The 22556-nt window shown below is 40.4% G+C and overlaps 1 protein-coding gene across 1 annotated transcript in view; it reads right to left on the bottom strand.

Annotated features, from left to right (window-relative positions):
• CHCHD6 (coiled-coil-helix-coiled-coil-helix domain containing 6) overlaps positions 1 to 22556 on the bottom strand; it is a 108354-nt gene that overhangs the window by 77760 nt on the left and 8038 nt on the right. Inside the window, exons 5-6 of the mRNA XM_030458656.1 lie at positions 12762 to 12781; positions 10501 to 10508 (exon numbers count right to left, since the gene is read on the bottom strand). Of these exons, the coding sequence (XP_030314516.1) occupies positions 10501 to 10508; positions 12762 to 12781 (28 nt within the window). The remainder of the gene's footprint in view (positions 1 to 10500; positions 10509 to 12761; positions 12782 to 22556) is intronic.

Below are 22556 nucleotides of genomic sequence, written 5' to 3'. Positions count from 1 at the left end.
GAAGAAAATTATTACTCCACAAAAAGACAAATCCACTCCACTGAATGGAAAAAGGAAAACTGAAACAGGTGTAGATGCAGTAGGATGTATCACTGCACTGGGAAAAAATAACTACATTTGGATTGAAGCACAGACTAAATGAAATATAATAATAAAATCACACAAAACTGAAAACTCAAGAGGGCTACTGGTTTAAGTTTTGTTACCTTATAAGCCTGTACCAAGATCTCTTAATAGAGCTGCATTTACCAACACTGACTGTTAATAAAAAACACAGCATGTCCACTAATATTTTCAAAGTTTTAGTAAACTGTTAAAGAAACAAACAACATCTGGGTTCCTTGCTTCCTAACTGAGGGAATTTCACTTCCAACTGGGGGCTTGCAAGCTTTATAATCCCTGCCCTGGGACACACCATTTTTTAGCACTGTCAGTCAATACTGCTGTACTTTTCTGCTAAAACAAGGATTAATTTCTCTTCCAGGTCGCTCACTGGGTATCAGTCACATCTTCTGTACTTCTGAGAACCTCAGATTTGAGCACCAATTTTTCAGGCAGAGCTTGTTTTCCTGCCTACGTATTAACAGTACAACTCCCAGTGAAATAATGAATATAGCACCAAATTAGTATTTAACACAAACAGATAACTTCCAGCATCTTTTCCCAAACCCATACTACATCACATGTACATGAGTGCCTCAACAGGCACATTACTCGGGTCTGTTATGGTCTGGGATAAAGGAATCAGCACGACAAAGCAGTGGCCTTAGGAAGGATGGTGCCTTTGGAACCTGACTGGAATCAGCTTCATCCTGATGTCCTTTACGTTGCCATAGTCAGTAACTGTCATACCCCTAATTTCACTATAGTGTGATCAATGACTCAGGAATCCAGACTATCTAGCTTGGTAGAGCTTTCCTACTCAAGAACTCAATACAGATTATTTTTAGGGGCACTGCCAACTCTGGGAGTCAAAGATAGAGGGGGAGGTGCAAGAAATGAGAGGCAGCAGGTGCCCAAAACTCAAGACAGCTGCTGGCAACAACTTCTGCGCTCATGTCAGTATCTGAAGAGCTCTGTAGCACATATTCTAACATCTTGATGACCAGACTTCATCACTGAATGAGCAAAGAGTCATTTCTTCTTAAGGCAATAATCCAGCTCTCAACTTTTCCACAGCAATAGGAATTAAAGCATTTAAAGAACACATCCAGACATTCAGTATCCACTCCAGACCCTTAAATGCTTCCAGTTTAGTGGAAAATTGCAGCAGTATCAATAGTAAATGTAATGAGAGTCAGAGATGTAACCGACTGACAAGGGAGAGGAAGCAGGAAGAGACACTGAACAGCAAACAATTTTGAGGAGACTATGATGAAATTGCTCAGCTCTAATGTACACAGAGCATACACAATTCTATAAATATGAAGATGAGAAGCAGCAGAAAAATCCTCTGCCCTTTCATGATTCAGGGACAACTGCACTTCTAATACTTATGGCACTGCTGCAATAGGTTTGCAATGCTTACAGTTGGTCGTTTTCATTTAAAACAAAATGAAGAGAAACCTATTTTATAAATCCAGAGTAAACCATCTGCTTTCATTGCTTGCTTTGATACTTCAGCCCATTCCCACACTCTCCTTTTCCCATCACCACTTCTATACACACATACAGTTTTCATTTTGCAGGCTGCCAACAGTGTCTATAGAAATCTTGCAGAGCATAGGCTTGCTGGAGATGTGTGCTCAAGGTGCTTATTTCTAATAGCAGGTGAGTCAACAACTCCCCCTAATTTTTACCTCCTTAAGTTCCTACTCTTCCTGTTGGACAAGAATCTAAGTCCCTGAGCAGTTCAGAGAACAAAAAAAAAAAAACAAGTCTGAAGAGAAATCATGAAATTCTACGCTAATTACGACTTTCTATCCCAGAACATGTTTCAGACCCTACTGAGTCAATGAGGTATTTTCTCATAAAGCTAGAATCAAAGACCACTCAGCTCTTGGATTATTTCTAGCTCATAATCATTAATACAAACTCCCATCATGTTAGCCTAAGGGTGGCATATGGCTTTCTAGGGATAGGACAGACGGGGAAAAATAACAGTTACGCATGCCTACATCCCCATCTCATTTCTGTGCGTGCATATGGGGACAGAGCTTTCTGCTGCCAGATTCCTAAATACCAAATATATTAGCTTTCGAGTCAAACATAGTACTTCAAACATAACCACTGTTTAGCAAAAAATCAAGATGACATGCATAATCAACCCATGTGCCTTCAAGCAGTAAAAATGATGAACCATGTGAGTTCAGCAGGAATTCCCTTCCCACACATGCTCGCAGACACTACGTGCATTTTTTACCTGCCTTTTAACAAAACATATTTATAGACACCAGCCAGTGGACGCAGGCTTAGTATAGTACAGTGAATACAGAGTTCCTGCCAGAAGATTATAAATCTAATTTCTTTTTATTTAAAAAAAAAAGATTATCTCAAATACTGGACTGTTTAAGAGAAATACTTCGGAACTGCTTTCTAATACAGGCAAAGACTGTCTTAATTACATGCTTGAGTAGGAAAATTCTTGAAAGCCTTCAGTCACGGTCATGCAACCCTGTCTCTACAAATCCTTCTGCAGGTGGAGAGTCAGGTGCAGTTTCAAACTTCACAGTTTATAGTTTTACCTATTTTGACACTCCTGCAATTTTTCTTTTCTCCCTGTTCTTTCATCCCAAACATATTCAAAGCTTTGCACAGCAGTACAGGGTTGGTATCTTCCTAGGGGCAGAATCCAAGCTACCAGTCTGTCAAGATGTATGTGGGAAAGACATGCAGTAATTAACATCTAGCACAAACCAAGTGGATTCCAAAGAATCCTTAACAGAAAGGACCACAAAAAAAACCTAAGGGAACTCGATTTAAAATAAAAGGTCTGGGCTAAAGCACTGTTGTAAGGTGTTACACCTATGGAATAAAATGGAGTGAAAACACATAGAAAATTTAATCAGAGACTGCCCAGGAGAGAAAACACATAGAAGTGGAGAACCTCACCACAATCTCCTTTATTTCTATGATTACTAAAGCCAGCCAGCCAGCACTACATTTCCCTACAACCAGTTCTGAAAACGTACCTCAGACCTCGCCTGCAGCATTCCCTACATCCTAGGACACAGTCAGTGTTATGAGAAGGCTGCCAATTAAGTTGTGGTTTTGAGCTATGGACAAAATGTCCACTAGAGACTCTGATTCCTGCTTCCAAAGCACTTGCAACCCACTGTGTGTTTTAGTAATAGAATATACTGGTTCTCAAATACATTCACTCTTGGCTCTTCACAAGGCTGTGACAGGAGAAAATACTGCATGGTTGCATCTTTTTAATGAAGTCTGAGTATATCATAATGAAATCATCTGCAAAACGAAGAGCACAGATCCAGCAATAACAAGGATTTCAGGCTACTGTTTAACTGTATTCTTTATTTTTACTTTGCAACCTCCAGGGCACGATTGTATCAAAAGCAAAATCTTGCAAATCTATGTCACTGCCAGCAAAATCTTGATTTCCAATTTGATAGGACAATTTGCAAACAGCAGTTGTCCACATTGTGCAAGTGCTTAGCATTTGTAAGGACTGGAAGAATTCAATGCTGATTCAATACCCATTTAGTGGGCAATGCAACACACTCTCACTCCAGGCAGATGGCTCAGAATAATCAGGGGTGAGGGGAGAGCACTCTTGTGCTATGAAGGAGCAGTACTGGTAATCTCTCAGCAGGGATCACAAACCAGGTGTTGCTACTGTCAAGAAGAGGGTTACAGACTGGATGCAGCAGAAAGAGTTAAATAGTTAAAGGAATTTTCCTTAGGAAAACAACACATCTTGGTCTCTGTGGAGCTCCTGAAGCTCAAACATTATGCCACATGCTAAAGAACCAAAGAATAATTTACTTCTATACCACTTGATCAAAAGCAAGAAGCTTGAAATTTAGCTTTAAAACAGTGTATGTTAAATCTAGCAGTCAGATGACCTGGCAGAGCTAAGATTCAAGCTTCATGAGTTTGCAAATTGAAAGAGGCAATCCAGCTCAGAGTATTACAGAACCCTAAAGACAGATTGCTGAATTTATTGTCGGAGATACTATTTACAAACGTATCTTCACACTATTTGCTCTCTAATTATAGTTGGGGCACATACAGTCATTTACTTCCTGTGAGCTCCTTTTGTACACTACAACTACAAAGTCAATGAAAGTAATTTTAAGAATCTGTTGATGGATTTATTAATCAAGTTGACCAGTGCAGTAAACTAGAAATAACCAGACAGGCAAATGGTTTGATAAATATTCCTGGAGACTGATCAGTAAAGGAAATGAAAGTCAGGGAAAGAGACACCTTTAAAAGCAAGGGATTTTTTTTTTTTAGTGTCTGTATTAACAGTTGGCCCTAAATCTTCATTCCTTATGGAGGCCTGCTTGGTCAACTGCACACCCCAGTCAAATGTTTGAGATAACTCTGTACAATCCAGCATGAGCTATCAAATTCAGCAGAAGCAATTGGCAGAAGTTTGGCTCCAATTAAGAGCAACAATGCAAGAAGAAAGATGAAGGGGTTGAGTGTGCTATGTGAGAGTCTGAGGCAGCAAAGGGATACTCCTAGCTGCCCAAGGCCATGGGAAGGAAGAAATACAAGTGCAGATCAGAGTCCACAGGCAGCTTCCAGCACTTGGGACAGTTTTCTGGTGATTTTGTGGTGGGACATCACCACAGCTTTCACCAAACTCCAACAGCAAGGAACAGATTATGCCCTTGGCCAGCACTGAAAACCATAAACCTCATCTATCAAGTATGCACTGAGATGGCCTGGTTTTTTCCTTGTGGATTTAATTTTGATTTAATGAGATTTTCAATGAAACGTGTTGGCAGCTTATCATAAAACCAAGCTGAACATAACTCGTACTCCTTTTACACTGTCCGCTCAGTTGTGTGAAGAACTGTCATCCAACTTGAGCAAAAGGCAAATTAGGATTCAGCTCTGCTGCACAGGAGTGGTTTCCTAAAAGGCTGAGGACAGGTATACTAATAAAGCAGAAGGCAGAGGAAAAAGCTTGTGTTACTATGACTATTATTTGTACAATTTTTTAAGTACTATTTTGACACTGCGGTTTTGGGGAGTTTGCATTAATCCCCAACACAATGAAGGAATTAAATTTCCAGGCATGTCAATAGCTTTTTCCACAAGCATAAAATTAAAGCGGAAAAAAATCAGATGCAGACAAAATAAATTAGCGAGATCAAATTCACAATCTCTCATAACCTCTCAGCATTTTTGTAAATAAACGCTGCACTTACCAAAACAGATTCTAAAATGAGAACTTTTAAGAGCTTATCTCATGATATCCTCCTTCCTACTTGTCATATAATATATACATTACATACCTATGAAATCAAAGGAAAAATCCACTTGAAACCAATACTCCAGTGCTCCCTTTTCCATTTGCTGTTGGTTATACACCCACAGAGAGCTTAAAACATTTTGAAGGATCAGGCTTTCCTTCTCATTAGAACCACCATCACAGTGTGGTCATATAACCTTTTGCACCTTTTCACTCTATTGAATCAATCTCCCCTGGCAACTTCTGGTGTGGCACTCTGCTCCCCCTGCCTCCGGGCTCTTCTTCCCTCACTAATTCTGTGTTCAGAACTGTGAAGCACAAAATGAGACGTCTAAAATTAAGCAAGAAGAAAGAATGAGAGAACCTTATTAAATCAACATTAGCATCAGAGTGTCTTTAAAAGAGAAACTCAATTGCAAAATATTAACCGACTCTGTAAAGCTCTTTACACTGACAGAAATGAGACAGGCAGCAGCTGAAGTCATCTTCCTCTTCATGCTGGTCACAGTGCTTGAGCAATAAGATCAGGATCCTTGTCAGACCACAGCCCCAAAGGAAGCAAAGCTCACCTTGAACACACGAGCACTCATACTGCCAAGCAAACAAGGCAAGGTCTAGTAACATGATGTTTTGTGTGTGTGTTTTTCCACCAAAAGAATATTAACAAGCAAAAGCAGACTCCCTGCTCCTCCCAGGCTTTCCACAACACTCGTTGTTCTCTCCAGTCACATCACAAGTGACAATTAATTCTTTACTTCTAAATAGGAGGCAAAGAGTCCTTTCAAGTTTTAGTTTCCATTCTCAGTCCCCAACAAAAACTACTGACAGGCTGGTGACAATCAGAACATTCTGTTCCTAAGCACCTTAACCTTCTGAATGAACCTCCAGCTCCTGTCCAGATACCCCTAGATTCCTTTTCTAGATAAATCACTGGGGTATCATACCAGTTCCCCTTGCTGAATAATTAGGCAAGTTAAAGCCAGAAATCACCTCTAAGCCTGCACTGTCTTTAAACATGACTTTCCATTGGCACTTCCTGAATAAAAGGTGGGTTTTGCACCTTGTGTCAACAGACTGAGCATGCACACCTGACTTACACCACTGTGCAGCCTGCTGGGTTCCCACTTAAACCAGGGACTGTCTTGGCAATATCTTATAGGGAAAATTTGCAACGTGTGCTGCTAAGGTGTCCCACAGAAACAACTCCTACTAAAACAACTCAGGCACAAAAAAAATACATTTTTCAAAACTATTTCAGTTAATTGAAATCGACCTTTAGAGTATCCATTTATAGGTAGGGAATATTATCCTAAGGGCAAGTGATAAAAATCTGAAGTTCAATTCATGATGACAAAACAAAGCTTTCAGAGCAATTTGGGGCAAAACAGACAGTACTGCAACAGACATGGAGGCTGAAGCTTTTGATCATTCTACATCTACCACACAATAGAAACTCCTGTATCAGCCAAACACTACTGAACACACTGCATTTTGCAGACAGACTTCTAAGTGCAGACTCTCCATACCAATAAAACAGCACTTTGAGAAGCCAAGGGTGCTGGCAGTCCTGATACCTCTTCAGAGCTATAATAGAAGTGACTGCTTCCTCATCTGCCAGGCAAGCTTAGGTGCCATTAACTAAGCACTGGACAGAGTAGTTGGTACACCAGAGGTAAGACAAAATGCCTCAGGGAAACAGGATGGAGGGGGAGGATAAAAATAACACCCACAAGAAGTGACAAAAAGCTAACTTGTTTTTTTAAAGGGCTGGCTGTCTGTTCAGCATCCGTGAAATGAAATGCTTCATTTTCACCTCAAAGGACAAGAGTTGCAATACAAGACTACTTGGAGCCTTCCAAAATTAAAGGGTTTAGTGAAAATGAGAAATTTACCATTCAACTATAGAAGCTGAAAAACAGGGAAAACAGAAAAAACAGAATGAAGCACCAAACCTCAAGTCTTGTAGCTGCCCTTAATGCCTTTTCAGGCCAGAAAAAATTCATTATCAAAATATACTTACCTGTTTGATACAGATCTTTCTTCTAGGAAAGGACATTAAGTGAAATTTGAAAACATTTTGTCTATTTTCTGCTGCAGCTAATTTTCTTCTAGCCTTTCCCTAGGAATCTGACAAAGAATTAGAAGCAGTCTCCCACTGCCTTCAAGTCCCACCTCTTGTGTTTTTAGGAGTTACCAAATACTGTTTTTAATTCAGTGGGACAGTAACTATAATGATGGATGTCTAAACAGAATCATAATAATAGGGGCTTATGAAGTTAAGTGCTAAACATAACAATCAATATTAATAGACTGATATCCCTAAATATGAATGCATTAGTTTATGGGATGGGATATAATTCTCCTTCAAGGCCCTCTTCTCTTGTACACAAAACACTAAGAATGTCACAATGGAACAGTATCACTTCAGGCTAAAAAAAAAGGCACTCTAATTTCAGAGTGCTTGCCAGGTAACAGAGTCTGTTTTTCCACAAATAACAAGAAATTAGTTTGTATTCACATGCCTAACACTTTCAGCTCTTTAGTGCCCCCATTCTGAAATATTTTCAAGAAACAGTCGACTTTTTCCAGCCACATAAGATCTACAATAAAAAAACCCAATAATCGGTAGAGACAATTTCTGTGAAAATTCCACCATCTAATTCTGTTCCCTACAAATCCTAGATCAGTTTGAGAGCTCAGCATATACCAACCCCACAACCAACAAACAAAATATGCAAGTCACTTATAACTGAAAGCTTGGTAAAGCTTTAAAAGAAACTTGATTTTTTTAATAATCTGAAGACCATCAAGAATTAACAGACAGAAGGTTCCGAGAGGGGTTTTGTTTTTTAAAAATGCACCATACTACTCACTTTCAAAGACCTCAGTGAATATCAACACCTCTTGAGATAACTAGCATTCCAAGAAAACCGAAGGACAAGCTAGACGCATTGATTTGTCCTGACTCATGCAGAAAATACTAGACAGGATCATGACTGATAACAAGAGACCCAAACCACAGAAGAAACCAAATTTTCATCATCCATGTGTTTGTGCAGATTACCGAAAGGAAAAGAGTCAGAGTGTCCTGGTGCTTGCCTGCTAACATCCTTCCAAGTTGGCACAATCAGAAAACTATCTCAAAAGATTTAAGTAGAATGGAATGAAAGGTTACACACATCTGAGATGAAGGGGAAGAGCTAGAACAGCAAAAATTCATTCTGAGGTCTCTAAGGGACTTGGGAAGCAGCAGTGAGTGGTGGAAAGCCATCCACCAAACCCAGGCAACTAATATTGCCTGAGTGATTAACACACTCCAGGTGCCAGGCTGCTACCTGCTACTGTCAGCCTGGAAAATTAGCTGTAAGAACCCAAAGTAAGCTAAAGGAAGGAACAGAAGCACTGAAAAAAACAGAGGCAAGACAGACACAAAACAGTGCTGAGTCACAGCAGCCTTTCCTTTCAGCAGCAATTATTGGCTGCAGCACTTGAGCCCACTTCTGAGACATCAGTAAAATGGACCCATCTCATCATCCAGTTTTTCAAGTAAGAAATTGGGAACTGATATTCACAGGTTCTATGAGTGACATAATTGCAATTTAAAAAGGGCAATTCATCAGCAGCCATACTGGTGGCTGACTTGCCAGGCTGGGATCCTTTATCTCCACACCTGCCAACAAACTCACAAGAGGTAAAAGCCTTCCACCTGCACACAGAGCCAGAAGTGCCAGTCCCTGTCTTACCTCCAGCCCCAGGCTTCACAGAGCATGCTATAGGGTTTGTTACTGTTTATTTTTCCCCCACAAGTGCCTCATCAGGATAGGGTCATTCACTAACCCTTTCCTTCAGCAGCTCCCTCACTATGCCCAACCCATCTCCCTCGCCATGTGGATGAGGAATGCTCTCTCCATGTTGTTATCTCTATCATGGCAGCCAAGAGAACAGAGTTCTCCAGGAGTTCTCCTTGTCTGCCCTTTTTCCTTTGTATTTTTGCATGAACTAATATCCTTAAGAACAACACCTCATCCCATTCCTACTTAGAAAGTATATTACAAAGGTGAGAGTACAGCTCCAGAGAAGAACACAGGCTCACAGAAACTTCAGACTTGGCAAGTGGTTTTTGTAAGATGAGTCAAAAAAGCCACTAACGCAGTATTTACTTCCACATTCTTATGGGAAGATTTTCAAGCACACTTTAAACAAAATCAAAAAAACCCAAGCAATTGTTCTGGGTATTAGCTCTTTAGTTCTTTTTTAGCCACTTTAAAATGTTCCTATGTGAGCATCCATTGCCAGAAAAAGTATTCCAACCAATAGTATTTAGAGAAGAGACATCTGGAAATTTGTCAGTGGTATACAGGTTCCCAGAAAGCTCTAAGACTAAATTACTGGTGGGTGACCATCCATATAACCTCCCATAGAAAGAACAATTCTTACTACAACATCCTTTCCTGAGACAAAGAAAGCTTTCAAGCTGATCACCATATTATGCCAGCCTACTTATCTAGAACACTATGCTGATAAACACCATAGAAAATGAAATTGAGGGAAAGAGCCCTGAGATCTTCAACTGACATACTTAAGACTATATCCTTGGGCCAAAGAAAACATACAACATGCTTCTAAGCCAAAGAAATCTTGCTCAAACAGGTGTTCACTGCTGCCTGCCAAGTGCAGCAGATATGTAGGGACTGAGGATGCGTGTTGTAACACAAGCTGTACAGTCCTCCCCTCCTCATTCCTGCCAGTCAGCAACCAGAAATTGCCTTCATCATAACAATACAGGGAAAGAATTCAATGCTTTTGTATTTGAAAGAGAGCAATTTCAATGCTAAGAATTAAGTGAGGATGGAAGCTGGAACACAATTATGTTTTGCACATCTTGGTCAGAGTTCCAAACAAAGGTAGCTGGCAGAATGTCTCCACCCGCAGATAACACCAATAAATGGCCTCATTTCCATCTATTATAAGATAATAAGCAGGTTTTGCTTCCTCATACTGTCCTCGCTTCTATCAGGTCCCTCTCAAGATTTGCTATCTTTTTGACACATGCTCCAGGTGTTCTTCATCCACAAACCTCAGTGCATCACTGCAAGTTAAACGACCATGACCCACTTCTCTCAACTTGGTGAAACTACACAAGTATAATTATGAGCCCCCTCCAGCCTTTTCCTCATTCAGATTTTGCAAGGTTTTACAAATATCTTGAAAGAATATTTTACTCCCAAACAGACCTTCACCTTCTAATAACACAAGTATCCTGTTGCCCACATGAGCACTGTTCATATAGGACTGACCATGTCCTCCTTTAACAAAATCCTTAACAAACAAGAGAGTGGGGTGTTCAGAAAGAGCAGGTGTTTCACCCAACTATTTATCTTCTGCCAGCTTACGTTAATTCAGTTGTTTTTGTCATATGACTGGCTGGATCAAAGACTTTTACTGGCCTCTTCTGCACTGGGAGAAGGTGTTTAACACAAACAGTTGGAGGCAGGGGGGGTAATGGAGATACGGTAAAGAAACAAACACAGTATGTCTTACAAAAGAATTTTTTCTTTTACAATCAGGGCTTCTAGGATACTGCCCAGGATCATGGATGCTTCATTTCTTCTATTTTTTCATAAGAAAACCAAATACTTGTACTTCCAAATTTTGCTAACACCTGTAACCTTAATACCTCCCATCAGCAACTGCTCATATCTTTATCTTCAAGCCCATATCATGAAGTTCTGATAAGCTTCTTCCTTCCCAACGCCCCTCACTCTACGTAGATGGAAGCCGCTAATAGAAGACAGAGACCAAAATCCTTGACTCTTCTATTGCCTACATTTAGCAGTCAGCAACTGCCTGAGTATTGTGTGAGTCCCAAAGCACTGCCGTGTATTACACACTTATCTCTGCAAAGCCACCCTGCACAAGTGACAACTTCCAGGCAGGGGGGAGGGGGAATTGTGCAGCTTTGCGATAATTAAAGCATAGATGAGTGTCACTGCTGAAGATAATTATGCATTAGCAGTGAAATTACTTAATGGAATGAAATAAACTAAACCAAATGTTTTGTTTAAAAGGGAATTTAGGGCCTGCAAAAGGTGCCCAAATGACAGCCCAGGGGATGGAGAAGAAGGTCCTCCATCATCCACAAAAATGATAACACACCACAGCAGCCTGGAAGGCTTCTGCCTCCCACAGAGGCATAGGGGGAGCAGAGGAGAAGCTAAAAAGGAAATTCCAACCTCCCAAGTAATTCAGGCTCTGATCCATTTGATGAGTGCCCACACAGGGACCAGTCAGTCACTAAGGAGAGAGGAACAACTGACAAAACAAATTAATTCAACTCAGATCTTCCACAGGCCACCTCCACAAGCAGCCACCAGAAAAAAAACAACAACACACATTTTATATCAGTGTCAATCCAGACAAGACTCCAACTTACAACAGAAACAAGAGGAAAAGTAGGTATGTGGCCCACCACAAAGCCACCTCCTCCCAACAAAGCCCACGAGGTCTTCTCCCATCCTCTCCTTTTGTCTCCACACTTGCACACGTACACACACATTTCCACCACTGCTCTCCTAGATGGCTCTTGATAGCATCCTCCTGCTTGTTAAAACAAGGACTCTCAAGGTCAGTCAGAATTTATAAGGCAGCCATTTCATCTTTTGTGCTTCTCTGGCTACATTCCTTCCTAAAAGCTGCTGAACATTGGAGATTTTGCTGGGCCTGAAAGCTCTGCCAACACCGGGGCCTATTAGGAGTTTCAGGATGATGCATATTAAAGTTATTATGGGAGGCAGTTATGCAGCCAGAATAAATCTTAACTGAACCTTTAAGTGGTTTTTGTAACTCTTGTTTCTCCTTCTTGAAAATATATTAAAAGATACAAATCTCCTCCCTAAAAATCTGCAGGGATTCCAGCCAACCACCAACCTCTCCCTCAAGAGAAGATTCTGCCCTCAAAGCAATAATTCATTTGTCCAAGGCCAGCTAGATCATCTTTATATTTTAAACTCCAAATCACGCAAATCACTCAGAAATTTACAATATCAGTGAAGACTGACCTGAGTTACAGCCTTTGTAAAAGCACTGCACATAAATCTCAAACTTCTGCAGCGTTTTTTTTCTACAGGTCTTCTCAGACAGTCTACACAGTCCAACTACAGATAAACAGGTACTATAAGACAGTTTTTACAGACCACATTTTGTAGGTAGCACCTAACTAGATGGGTAAAAACAATGAATCTTAAAGAGCATCTTTGACTTGAGCATCACTTGGACTCAGAGGTCTTTCCAACCTTAATGATTTTATGATCTGAGGAATAGAGGCAGCAGCATCACTTTTGAAATCAAGCATGAGATTTCATTAGGGCAGCACCTGCCTCTCTCTTCCCACCACTTCCAAAACCAAGTTTTTTCTCAGCAGCACTTGAGATACCTCTCCAAGAAGTACTACTAGAAGCCAACTAGAGAGATGAAGACCAAAGGGAAATCAGAGGTGGCTCAGAACACACCACATCACTTGTGTGGACACCTGCAGTCATCATGACAATCCTCTGCAGCCTGAATACACAGGAACTTTAAAAGATGCCTGATCCCTATATTTAAAGGATGAAACTGAGCCTCAGAAAGCATCGTGAGAAAAGGAAAGAGAGAAGCAGGCTGATTCAACATACATCTCCAATTTGTAAACTATGTCAGTACATTGTGGCCTCACAACTCCAAAGTATTTCTATAGAATCCAATGAACTTCAAAAACTTAGGATAAACTCAGCCTGAAAAGTATTATGGTACCTCCTGGAGAAGTTAGAGCCAGCAAGAAAACAAATAAGGAAAAAGTTTGAGACATTTCATTGGTATGCAAGCAATTTGAGGGCTCAGCAGTTCCAGGTCTGCCCCTGGAAAGGAATTTCCATGGGTGTCCCTTCGCTGCCACCTTCAGGAAACACTCGCTGCTGCTTCGAAAATATTCTAGACACCGGGAGAAAAAAGGATGAAGTCAGCGAAGGCATCAGCACTGGCACGGAACCGAGAGGCACATTAAAAATCTTTAGTTCCAAGAAAAGAATACTACAGCTAAAATCACATCCCAGAGAACTGAGGAGGAGAGCAGAGCCTGCAGGATCAATACACACAAAGCAGCCGTGGGGCTGAGCAGTGGTTTTGACCCCAGCTGAGGTATGGAACTCATCTCCCAGCTTCTGCACAATTATAGAATTTCCCTGATCCTAAATTCAAAGGGTTATTAATGAAGATGTGCTGTTAATGGATTGTTTATTAGACTCCATTTGAACCATCACATTTTAAAGGCTCACTTAAAAAGCCAAACTCCCTCCCTCAAAAATGATTTAAAAATAACAAGCAAACCAAAACTGCTCTGCTAATGAAAGCAGAAAGTTTCATAAGAATTCAGTCAGTAGTGAAGGGAAAAAAAAATAATGCACAGGTAAAAAAAGACACTCTGGTATAATTTATTTATTTACACGAGTGTGCCCAAGATGTACCATAAGTCTCTGGACAGCAGACTGACTTACCGGTAGATAACATGAATTACCAAGCAGGAAACTTAGTTTCAAATAAGTTTGCACCATAGCTCTTAAAATAGGCAAATGACTTGCTGGTCTCCACAGTGCAGCCTCAGCAAGCTCAACAGCAACATCTGCTGGCCAATGACTAGCAATACAAATCAGTTCTAATTAGACACAAGTTTATTATTCATTCTTACAAAGATTTGAACTTTCGCTGCAGTTTAAGAATGCCCACTAAGACACATCCCTCGTGCAGCAAGCAGATGTAGCTTCTATATATGTGTGCAAACAACAAGGCAACACTTTGCCTGCACGTGTAGGCAGAAAAATCCATCATCTGCTCTTACCTGCCCACTGAGACACTTGACAGTAAAACACTGAAATTAAGAGGGGCTGAAACACAGGTTAGTAACAGCATGATGGAGGAAATTCGTCTAGCTGCTTCCATCCCATCTGAAGAACACCCATGGTACCCCTTGAACTACTTTTTTTCCTAAGGAATCAGCCCACATTTGCAAGGCTTGAGGCTGTGGGGTATTTATCAACCCCACTGGTCCCATCTACACAGAGGAGAATGGCAGCTACCACCATTAAGAGCTCCTTTCCCTCCAGGTGCCTTAACAGATTCCTTATTAACCTTAGAAAATACAACTGCTGCAGGAGAGTGACATTATTGGAGCAGGAGCACAGCTAATGATCTCCACTTAATCTGGGCACAAACTGATGCTTTACCTAAGATTAATTACACTGAAAACTCTTAATTTTATCCCAGATGCCAAAAATGTGAGCACTGAACTGTTTAAAAGAAAAAAAAAAAAATAAGTGGCTGTCAACAACACCTTCAAGATTGCATTTAGACCTTCATCATGATGTGGAACGAGGGCAGAGTGACCTGAGAGCTGGCTTCTGAACAACTATCAGATGGGAAAAGGTGTTGATGCTTCCCACTTCTTATCAGTGCAGGAACAGTGTCATATTCTTTCTTGACCAGTGAATCACCTCTTTTTTACAGGTCACCATGTAACAGGAAATCACAGGCAAGTAGGGCTTTAACTGAACTTAATGATAAACTTCAGTAGCACAGAGCTCAGAAAAATTACACTGCAAAACACTGAGCCTTTAACAGGACAAGGCAGAGTGGCTGGGTAGGCAACTTTTTAAAAGATAGAAAGCTGTAGGTGGGACTGACATTCATTATATTTAAAATTGTACTTGGCTTTGCAGTTTAAAGCTCTCGTGTTTTTTCAAGTTTCATTACTGAAACAAAATTATTTTACCCTGAAAAATGAGGGAAAAAGATTTAAGAAAAATGAAAGTTTATTTAAAGCAGATTTAAGTTATATTCTTATTAGTTTTGCCATCTTGGGGTTTCTTTTAGTCTGCTGCCTTGTTTTGTGGCAGTTTGCTATTTGGTTTCTTTTTTTTTTTTTTTTTTAAACACCCTTATTCCCAATCCCCTTTTCTCCCTATTTATCTGTTAAAACTAGGAAATCATATCATATGAAAATACAAAAATGACTGCTCAGGTCCTGAGGTGGGAGAACAGCTTTTGCAAGAAATCATTTGTGTATTGGAAGTTTGGAAGCTTCAGTGGGGAATGACAGTGCCAATTACAGCTACAGGAAGATGAATACTGAGGAACAAATCCATTCTGCTCAGAGGCTGGAGAGAAAGGAAGAGGAGAGAGTGGAGATGGAGCCTATGTGTTTAGAAAAGGGCTTGAAGTCATCTGCTAGACAGGGAACCACTTTTTCCATGGCATAAGCATTAGGCTGAAGATCAGTGAATGTACATGGCAAGCTCTCAGTCCTAATTGGAAGAGCACTGGTTATTTAACAAATGTACCCTTAGTCTAATGTACTATTCAGGTAGATATTAAACTATAGAGCTTTTTTTCTTCTGGGCAGTAATTATACATAGCCCTGCTTTATCTGTCTGATCAATTTTTACTCTCAACTCTTACTGCATCATCCTTCAAGTTTGCCCATTATCACAAAGTCTTCAAGGCTAAAAAGGCTCTAAGCCCCCAGTGTAACATGCAGACAGGAAGAAAGCCAGCTAATTCTCTAATTCCTTCCCTCCCTCACAAGCTTGCAGGTGTTCTATTTTCATTGTCTAAAAATCAAAGACAAAATCATCAGCTCATTTCCTCTCCCTTAGTACAGTCCCTTTTAAGCAGCTACTTTCCATCATATTTTACTCAGTACTCATAAATAATATAGATAATTGCAGATGGTCATAACAAACAAGCAGAGAAAGTACACATATATAGCACAAAGGAAACAATAAAAATTCTGATGGGCTCCAAAAGCAAAAGGAATTCCTGGCAAATAGCAGCAGTTGCATCCAGGTCATTTTTGTAGTTGATGAAAGGCATTCACAGAGCCAAAAATAATACAGGGAGAGACTTTGCAGGGAAGACTTTAGACAAAGCTAAACAAGGGTGCTGGCAGCTCACTTCCCTCTGCAGCATCTATTTCCTACCTCCTCTCCACATGCAATACACACAGAAATCTGCATTAGGAAGGAGGAATATTGCTTATGGAAAGATAGGCTCAAAATTACTGAAACTCCAAAATACACAAAGCAGCATGCAATTAGGAAGATATTATGCTGACCGTAAAAAGAGACTCTCTGAGAGTCCACCCAGCTGCCCAAGAGTTAACATTATGCATTTCTCATCAAAACCTCTTCCAAGAGGTTAAGCACACAATAGACTATCTAAAGCACAGCTAGAAAGGCTGCTTGAAATTCCACACATGTGCCTCAGCAATGTATTTCTATTAATGTCCAGTGTGTGTCAGCGTGAAGATAAGCTACCAACATCATGTCCAACCAGCCAGCTAGAGAATGGGACGGCGTGTAAAACATTGTCTGATGCTTACAATCCCAGAGAACCGTGGTGTTTGCAATCTCACCCACTGCACACGTGCCTGATAACACCACCAACCAGGGGAAGCAGCAGGAGCAAACCATCCTGCAGTTTTGGGAAAGCAAAAAAACAGAGAAAGAGGGAGGGAGGGAGAGGAAAGCGACAATGAAAATAAACTTCATCAGCAAACAGAAGCAGGTTTGAGGATGCCAAACTGTAGCAGAGGAGAGAATCTAACTGGATAAAGCCTCAGTGAAATTTATGTTTTGGATAAGCTTGCTTTAACTTTAAAGGTGAGAAACAAAGAAATATCACCACTGCTAATTTTCATTTCTCATAACATGTAGACTCAGCTTCATCTTCTGCTACAGTCCAACAAAGCTATTTGTATTGGGAAACTTGTGAAAGACATTTGTGTTTGAGGAAATGTGATCCTGAACAGGACACATCTTGCTCTGTTGGGCCTGGCACTCAGGGCTTGAGAAGCCCATATGTTACCATGAGCAGCTGCTGTATGGGAACCTGCTGGAATGCCCCACACCCTGACAGGTGTGATCACAGAGACACCATCCCAGCCCACCAGGAACCTTCCTGCAGCTTAATCTAATCTGTAACTTTCCTACCCTTGAGAAAGGTTCACTGCATGTGGATGAAGGAGTGGGATGTAGTGATCCTGACTGGGAGACCACTGTGCATGGAGGAGGTGGTGACCCACTGAGTATCTCCTCTGCACAGCCCTTCCTTCACTGTGCTGCACAGACTCCTCAGCATCCTAACAGAGGAGCCTACAGGCAGCTGCACCCCAGGACTGGCCCCTGCAGGACCCCGACTTTATCTGAAACACCAGAAAAATGTCCTCATATAAACATCCTTTATGAACAGATTTTTCCTGTAAGAATATAATTGCTCAAATTACAAATGAGGAGGAACCTCTCCATCTTGCAGAGAACACTGTGGGAAAATCTACCCATGGTATGTCCAATAGCTGCATGAAAGCAGGGCTCCCATCTGGAGGAATGCAAGGTTTACTTGATACCTATAGTCCTCTGTCTATTCCATCTTATTAAAACAGATTTTATTAGGCCACTTGTCAGCTTTTCATACTGAGGCCCAGAAAGAACCCTGCACTGTTTCTCTCCCACACCATTGCCCAGTGCAGAACACTGCCCATTGCAGGTATCATATGATGTCAACAAAGATCACATCCAGACACACACCTTAAGGTTCCAAGAAAAGGTGCCAGAAGCACCAAAGCATGGCATTTAGGGAATATGACAGAAATGACATCCAGTGACAGGTCACCTACCTCACATCCCCATTGTCTGAGAGTGCAGGAACAATCAAAAGTGTTCCATTCAGTGCAAGTTTATTTCCTAGCTATTATATTAGCCCTTAAAATTCATACTGTCACTCTTTTTAAGTAACACTTTCCAGATAAAAACATCAAGAAAACTTTCAGTGCTAAAGGATCATCAATTCAGGATTCAAACAATGTCATTTTTAGACTGAATACAATGAGCACTGGAAAGCTGTCACCAAATACTAAGTTAGATATAGGTAATATTCCAAATATTCAAAACACAGGCAAGCAAAACCATAATGAAAACAGTTTAACCAAGCTAGTGGGAACTACAGTCTTTAAACCTAAGACAATCTCATACCACAAGCCATACTAATACTGGCTCACAGAAAAGGAAAGCCCACTGAAACACCCTGATGTATTACTAAATCTCTGTTGCTCGTGGCCTCAAAATTAAAATACAATTATACTACTCCATGGTAGTCTGGCAGTAAAACAAAAATAAATGCAGTGCTACCTTTGTGGGACCATTCATGGAAAAATATCAACATATTATTCTTATTTCTTCATGAATTGAGTATTTTGTAGTTGGAGATGAAAACAAAATGAAAGGGAAATGAAAGGCTGACCTTATAATTTGCTTATGATCAAATGGCTTTATAGTAACCCTAAGTCAGAGCAAAGGAATCTGGGACAAGTTTCTGAAGTATATGAACTCGATAGACAAAAAAAAAAAAGTGTGAAATATGGGAACAGGAAAATTGAAGGCAAAACAGGGGAAGCAGACACCACCACAGACAACTTCAATTTGTTGCAGCTGTCTGATTTAAAGAGAGGCCAACCTTATGATAAGGTCCTTTAGCCCAAGAGACTACAAAAATGAGAAGCTCAAACAACCATCAGCTGCTGAAATCTACAAAAACTCTCCAAATACAAATTAACCTTCAGAGCCAAGAGATAAAAGACTAGCTGCAGAAATTGGAAGTTGTTAAAAAAATCCTATAAATGTCTGACAAATCATAGCAGCAGTAGCAGAGAAAGTAAGGAGCACATACACAGCATCTTACCCTTAGCCAGATAATACCTTTTGCCTTCCCTCCAGAGGAAAAGGAGAAAAGAGAAGGTTTTCTTTTGGTTTGGCTTTGTTTTTACTTTTTAGGTTCACTGTAGTATATATTCTCCAAAACTGACTTAGTTAAACTGAGACCTCTCTGATGCTTCAGCCACTGCAGTTTGTCAACTTACTGTAGCTAAAACACATACAGATCCTCACCATGCCAAGCTTAAATTTAATACAAACGTTTCTAAAGTACACCGTTCTATATTGCAAGATTACTTTCTATAGGAATCCCTTAAATGTCTCATAAAAAGAAGTAAATTCTTTAAAATTCATAAAGTACATTCATAAAAAGAAGTAATTCTTTCACAGCAGAAATGCACCCACTTCTGAAGGAGAAACCAGCAGCCAAAAGAAAACTGCAGGGGAAAAAAAGGGATGGTTCCGGCCAGAGACTGTAGTTTAACAAACCACTAACTTTAAAGAGTACTAAATGCTAATACATTTTCTTCAAAGGGAAGTCTAAGACATCTCTTAGACAGCAAGAATGTGAGGGATAGAAGGAAAAAGGTCTGAAGCTATTCAGCCTACCTATTTAAATCCCCCTAATCAATAGCTTGCAACAAATCGTTAAGGCTTAAACAACAACAACAACAAAAAACCAAACAAACAAAACATATCTTCCTTTGTAATTAGTGAAAGCAATCAAAAACTACTGCAAGGCAATTTCTAGCCAAAGATACCACCACTCCTGCTAGGCCTGTCAGAGCTCCCTGGCAGGTTTTGCAGGCACTGAATGCTCTGCAAGAAGCCAACCTGGAGGGAACACCACTGGGCAGGAGGCACTGACCCCACAACTGGCAGTACCTACACTATATGTGGGGATTAATGTGCTATTAACTAACCACACCAGGCATTATCTAAAGGAAACAAAAGTTAAACTGAAAAAAATGGTGTCATTCATTTAGTAAACACACAGAGACACTTGCTGCCAATCACTGTAACATCAATGAAAATCAAATTTGGGGAAATACAACTGAATGGGATTTTTCCTCGTTTTGCACTATTATTTAAACCAAGCCTCGACACCTTTTTATTTACATTCATGTTTTCTGCTTCACCCACAAAAAACTTCAAGGATTATTTACAGAACTCAAAGAGGCACTAAACACTAAAACCCAAGATTTCTGTCAGCATGGCTCTTCCCAGAACCTACCTATTTCCTACATCCAGGTTTATGGAGAAGGGGTTTAGCTCAGTGTGCTCCATTTTAGAGGCAGAGCAAAGAGAACCAACAAAACTGGCACTGATGTGAGCAGCATTCAAACCAATGCAAAGCTCCCTGAGACAACAGCTTTCAACATGTCAGTTCTAATTAATAGAGAGGAAAAAGATGACAGCTTTTGATGATAAAGGCCTGACCTCAAAAACATCAGTCCCACTTCACTGCTGGCCCCATGCTGTCAGTTTCAAACACTGTAGTTTCAAACTACCACTGGACCTCAGCTGGTCACTCCAGTTTGTAACAATGATCTGAGATTACACACAAGAACCCAGCCTAATCTAGAGATGCTTACCTATGGTTAATCAGCCAAAATGAAGCTGATCCCCAGCTTATCACAAAGTAAATTAAAGCCTTAACAAAATTAAATCATGCTCAGCACCATTTCTAAAACCATCTTCAGTACCAGTTCAGCTGCCTCTGCAGCTAATTACTTCTCAACAGTGAGAACAGTAAATGAGCAAAAATGTAAATAAGATTGGCTTGAAGCTTCATCAGTGACCAGAAATATATATAAAACTTTCCACAAATGGGCCAACTGGATTATTCTTCCACCTCTATAGGGCCAAGAAAATCACAACTCTACCTGGTCACCCCCCTACTACCACCAAAGGTCTCCTCCACTGTCTCAATCTATGAATGGGCAAGAGGAGACAAGAGGTTCTGTAGAGAAGAGATCATCTGAAAGAACTCAACAGCCTATGGCCAATTATAATCAGGTACTGCAGCAACAAGAGACAAACCCTAAATCCTTGTACTTCCTCCCATGCTCAGATTCTGGCATTCTAATCACAGAAGCACAGTGCTGGAGCCACCAGAATGCACAGGTTGCCATCCAGCAGGCCAGTGAGCACAGCATGTCCAGAATACTGGGAATAGTAAATTGTCCCATCACTGACAGCTGGAGAAACACTTAAGAACAACTCAGGAACTCTGTGACCAGTATGTTTTCACACAGCAACCCACATACCTATTCACTGTGCAAAGTTTGTCCCTACCATCACCCATTTTTTAATTCATTCTTTCAAAGTGGGAAGGGAGACGATGACTTTTGGTCAAGAAGTCTGACAATACCATTATCCTGGGAGTATTAAATGGCAAGATAAGAACTTCAGGGCTTTGCACAAATCATATTAGTTCAATTTTCAAATCCAAGTAATGCTTCTTTTCAAAGTATTAATTTCATTTATTCTATTTGCTCTCTCTCTGTCCTGATAACACAGGCACACATGGCCCCTAAATGAGATCCTCCTATTTTATAAGTTATAATCCTCCCTTTCTAGAGTAGTAATGAGATGTCTGCACTTAATCGCGTTTATTTTCTCCCCCTCAGCTTCTGCTTTTCTCCATCTCCATTCCACATTGATTTGTCTCAAAGGTTTCAGTGAAAACCATCAGGCAGGGAGTCACTGGCTCCAAGAGGCTCATGATGCATATGCTGCACATGCTGTGTAGCCTTAGGGAGATTACAAAAGCAGAAAGGAGAAAAAAAGAGCAGCTTTGCTTGCAAAGTTTCTTTGGTTGGTAAGAAGGAGAAAAAAAGAGAAAAGAAAGCTGAAAGAACCGAGAAATTGTGAGAAGAGGTTTTGATTAATGGGGTATGAAAAAGGAAAAACTCCTGGTACAGCTGAAAGGTGTGACTATTCACAACACAAAGCAGCAATTAAATAATTTGACTATGACAACTCTGGAGTTGCTTCTGCTAGAAATAAAAAAGGATTTAAAGCTAGCTGTATCAGTTCTTGGATATTTCCCATGACACTTAAGGCATGCTACAAGCATTAGTTAAGCACCCCAGGCCCCCCTGTGAAGTACTGCACATATAATCCTTGCTGTACTCTAAGTACCCACATCATTAAATTATTCAGAGTCCAGTCAGCACCACGATCCTGCAGTGCTGTACAAACAAACAAAACATTTTCTCTCTAATATGAACTGGTGAGAGGTCTTCTGTAGCAGCTTAGCAAACAGCTTCCATTTGAGCCCGTCCCCCAGGATTAATAAAAAAGCCATATTCACTCAAAAAGCAAAGTGAATGATGCACTGTTTTTACTTGGAATTGTTTTACTTCTTAAGCTAAAACTTTAAGGAGTTTTACTCAAGATCTAAAATACCTAGTAGCTAAGTACCTTGC

The sequence above is a fragment of the Calypte anna genome, chromosome 12 (genome assembly GCF_003957555.1).
Source record: "Calypte anna isolate BGI_N300 chromosome 12, bCalAnn1_v1.p, whole genome shotgun sequence".
Lineage (NCBI taxonomy): Eukaryota > Metazoa > Chordata > Aves > Apodiformes > Trochilidae > Calypte > Calypte anna.
This window is presented reverse-complemented; position numbering and strand designations above follow the sequence as displayed.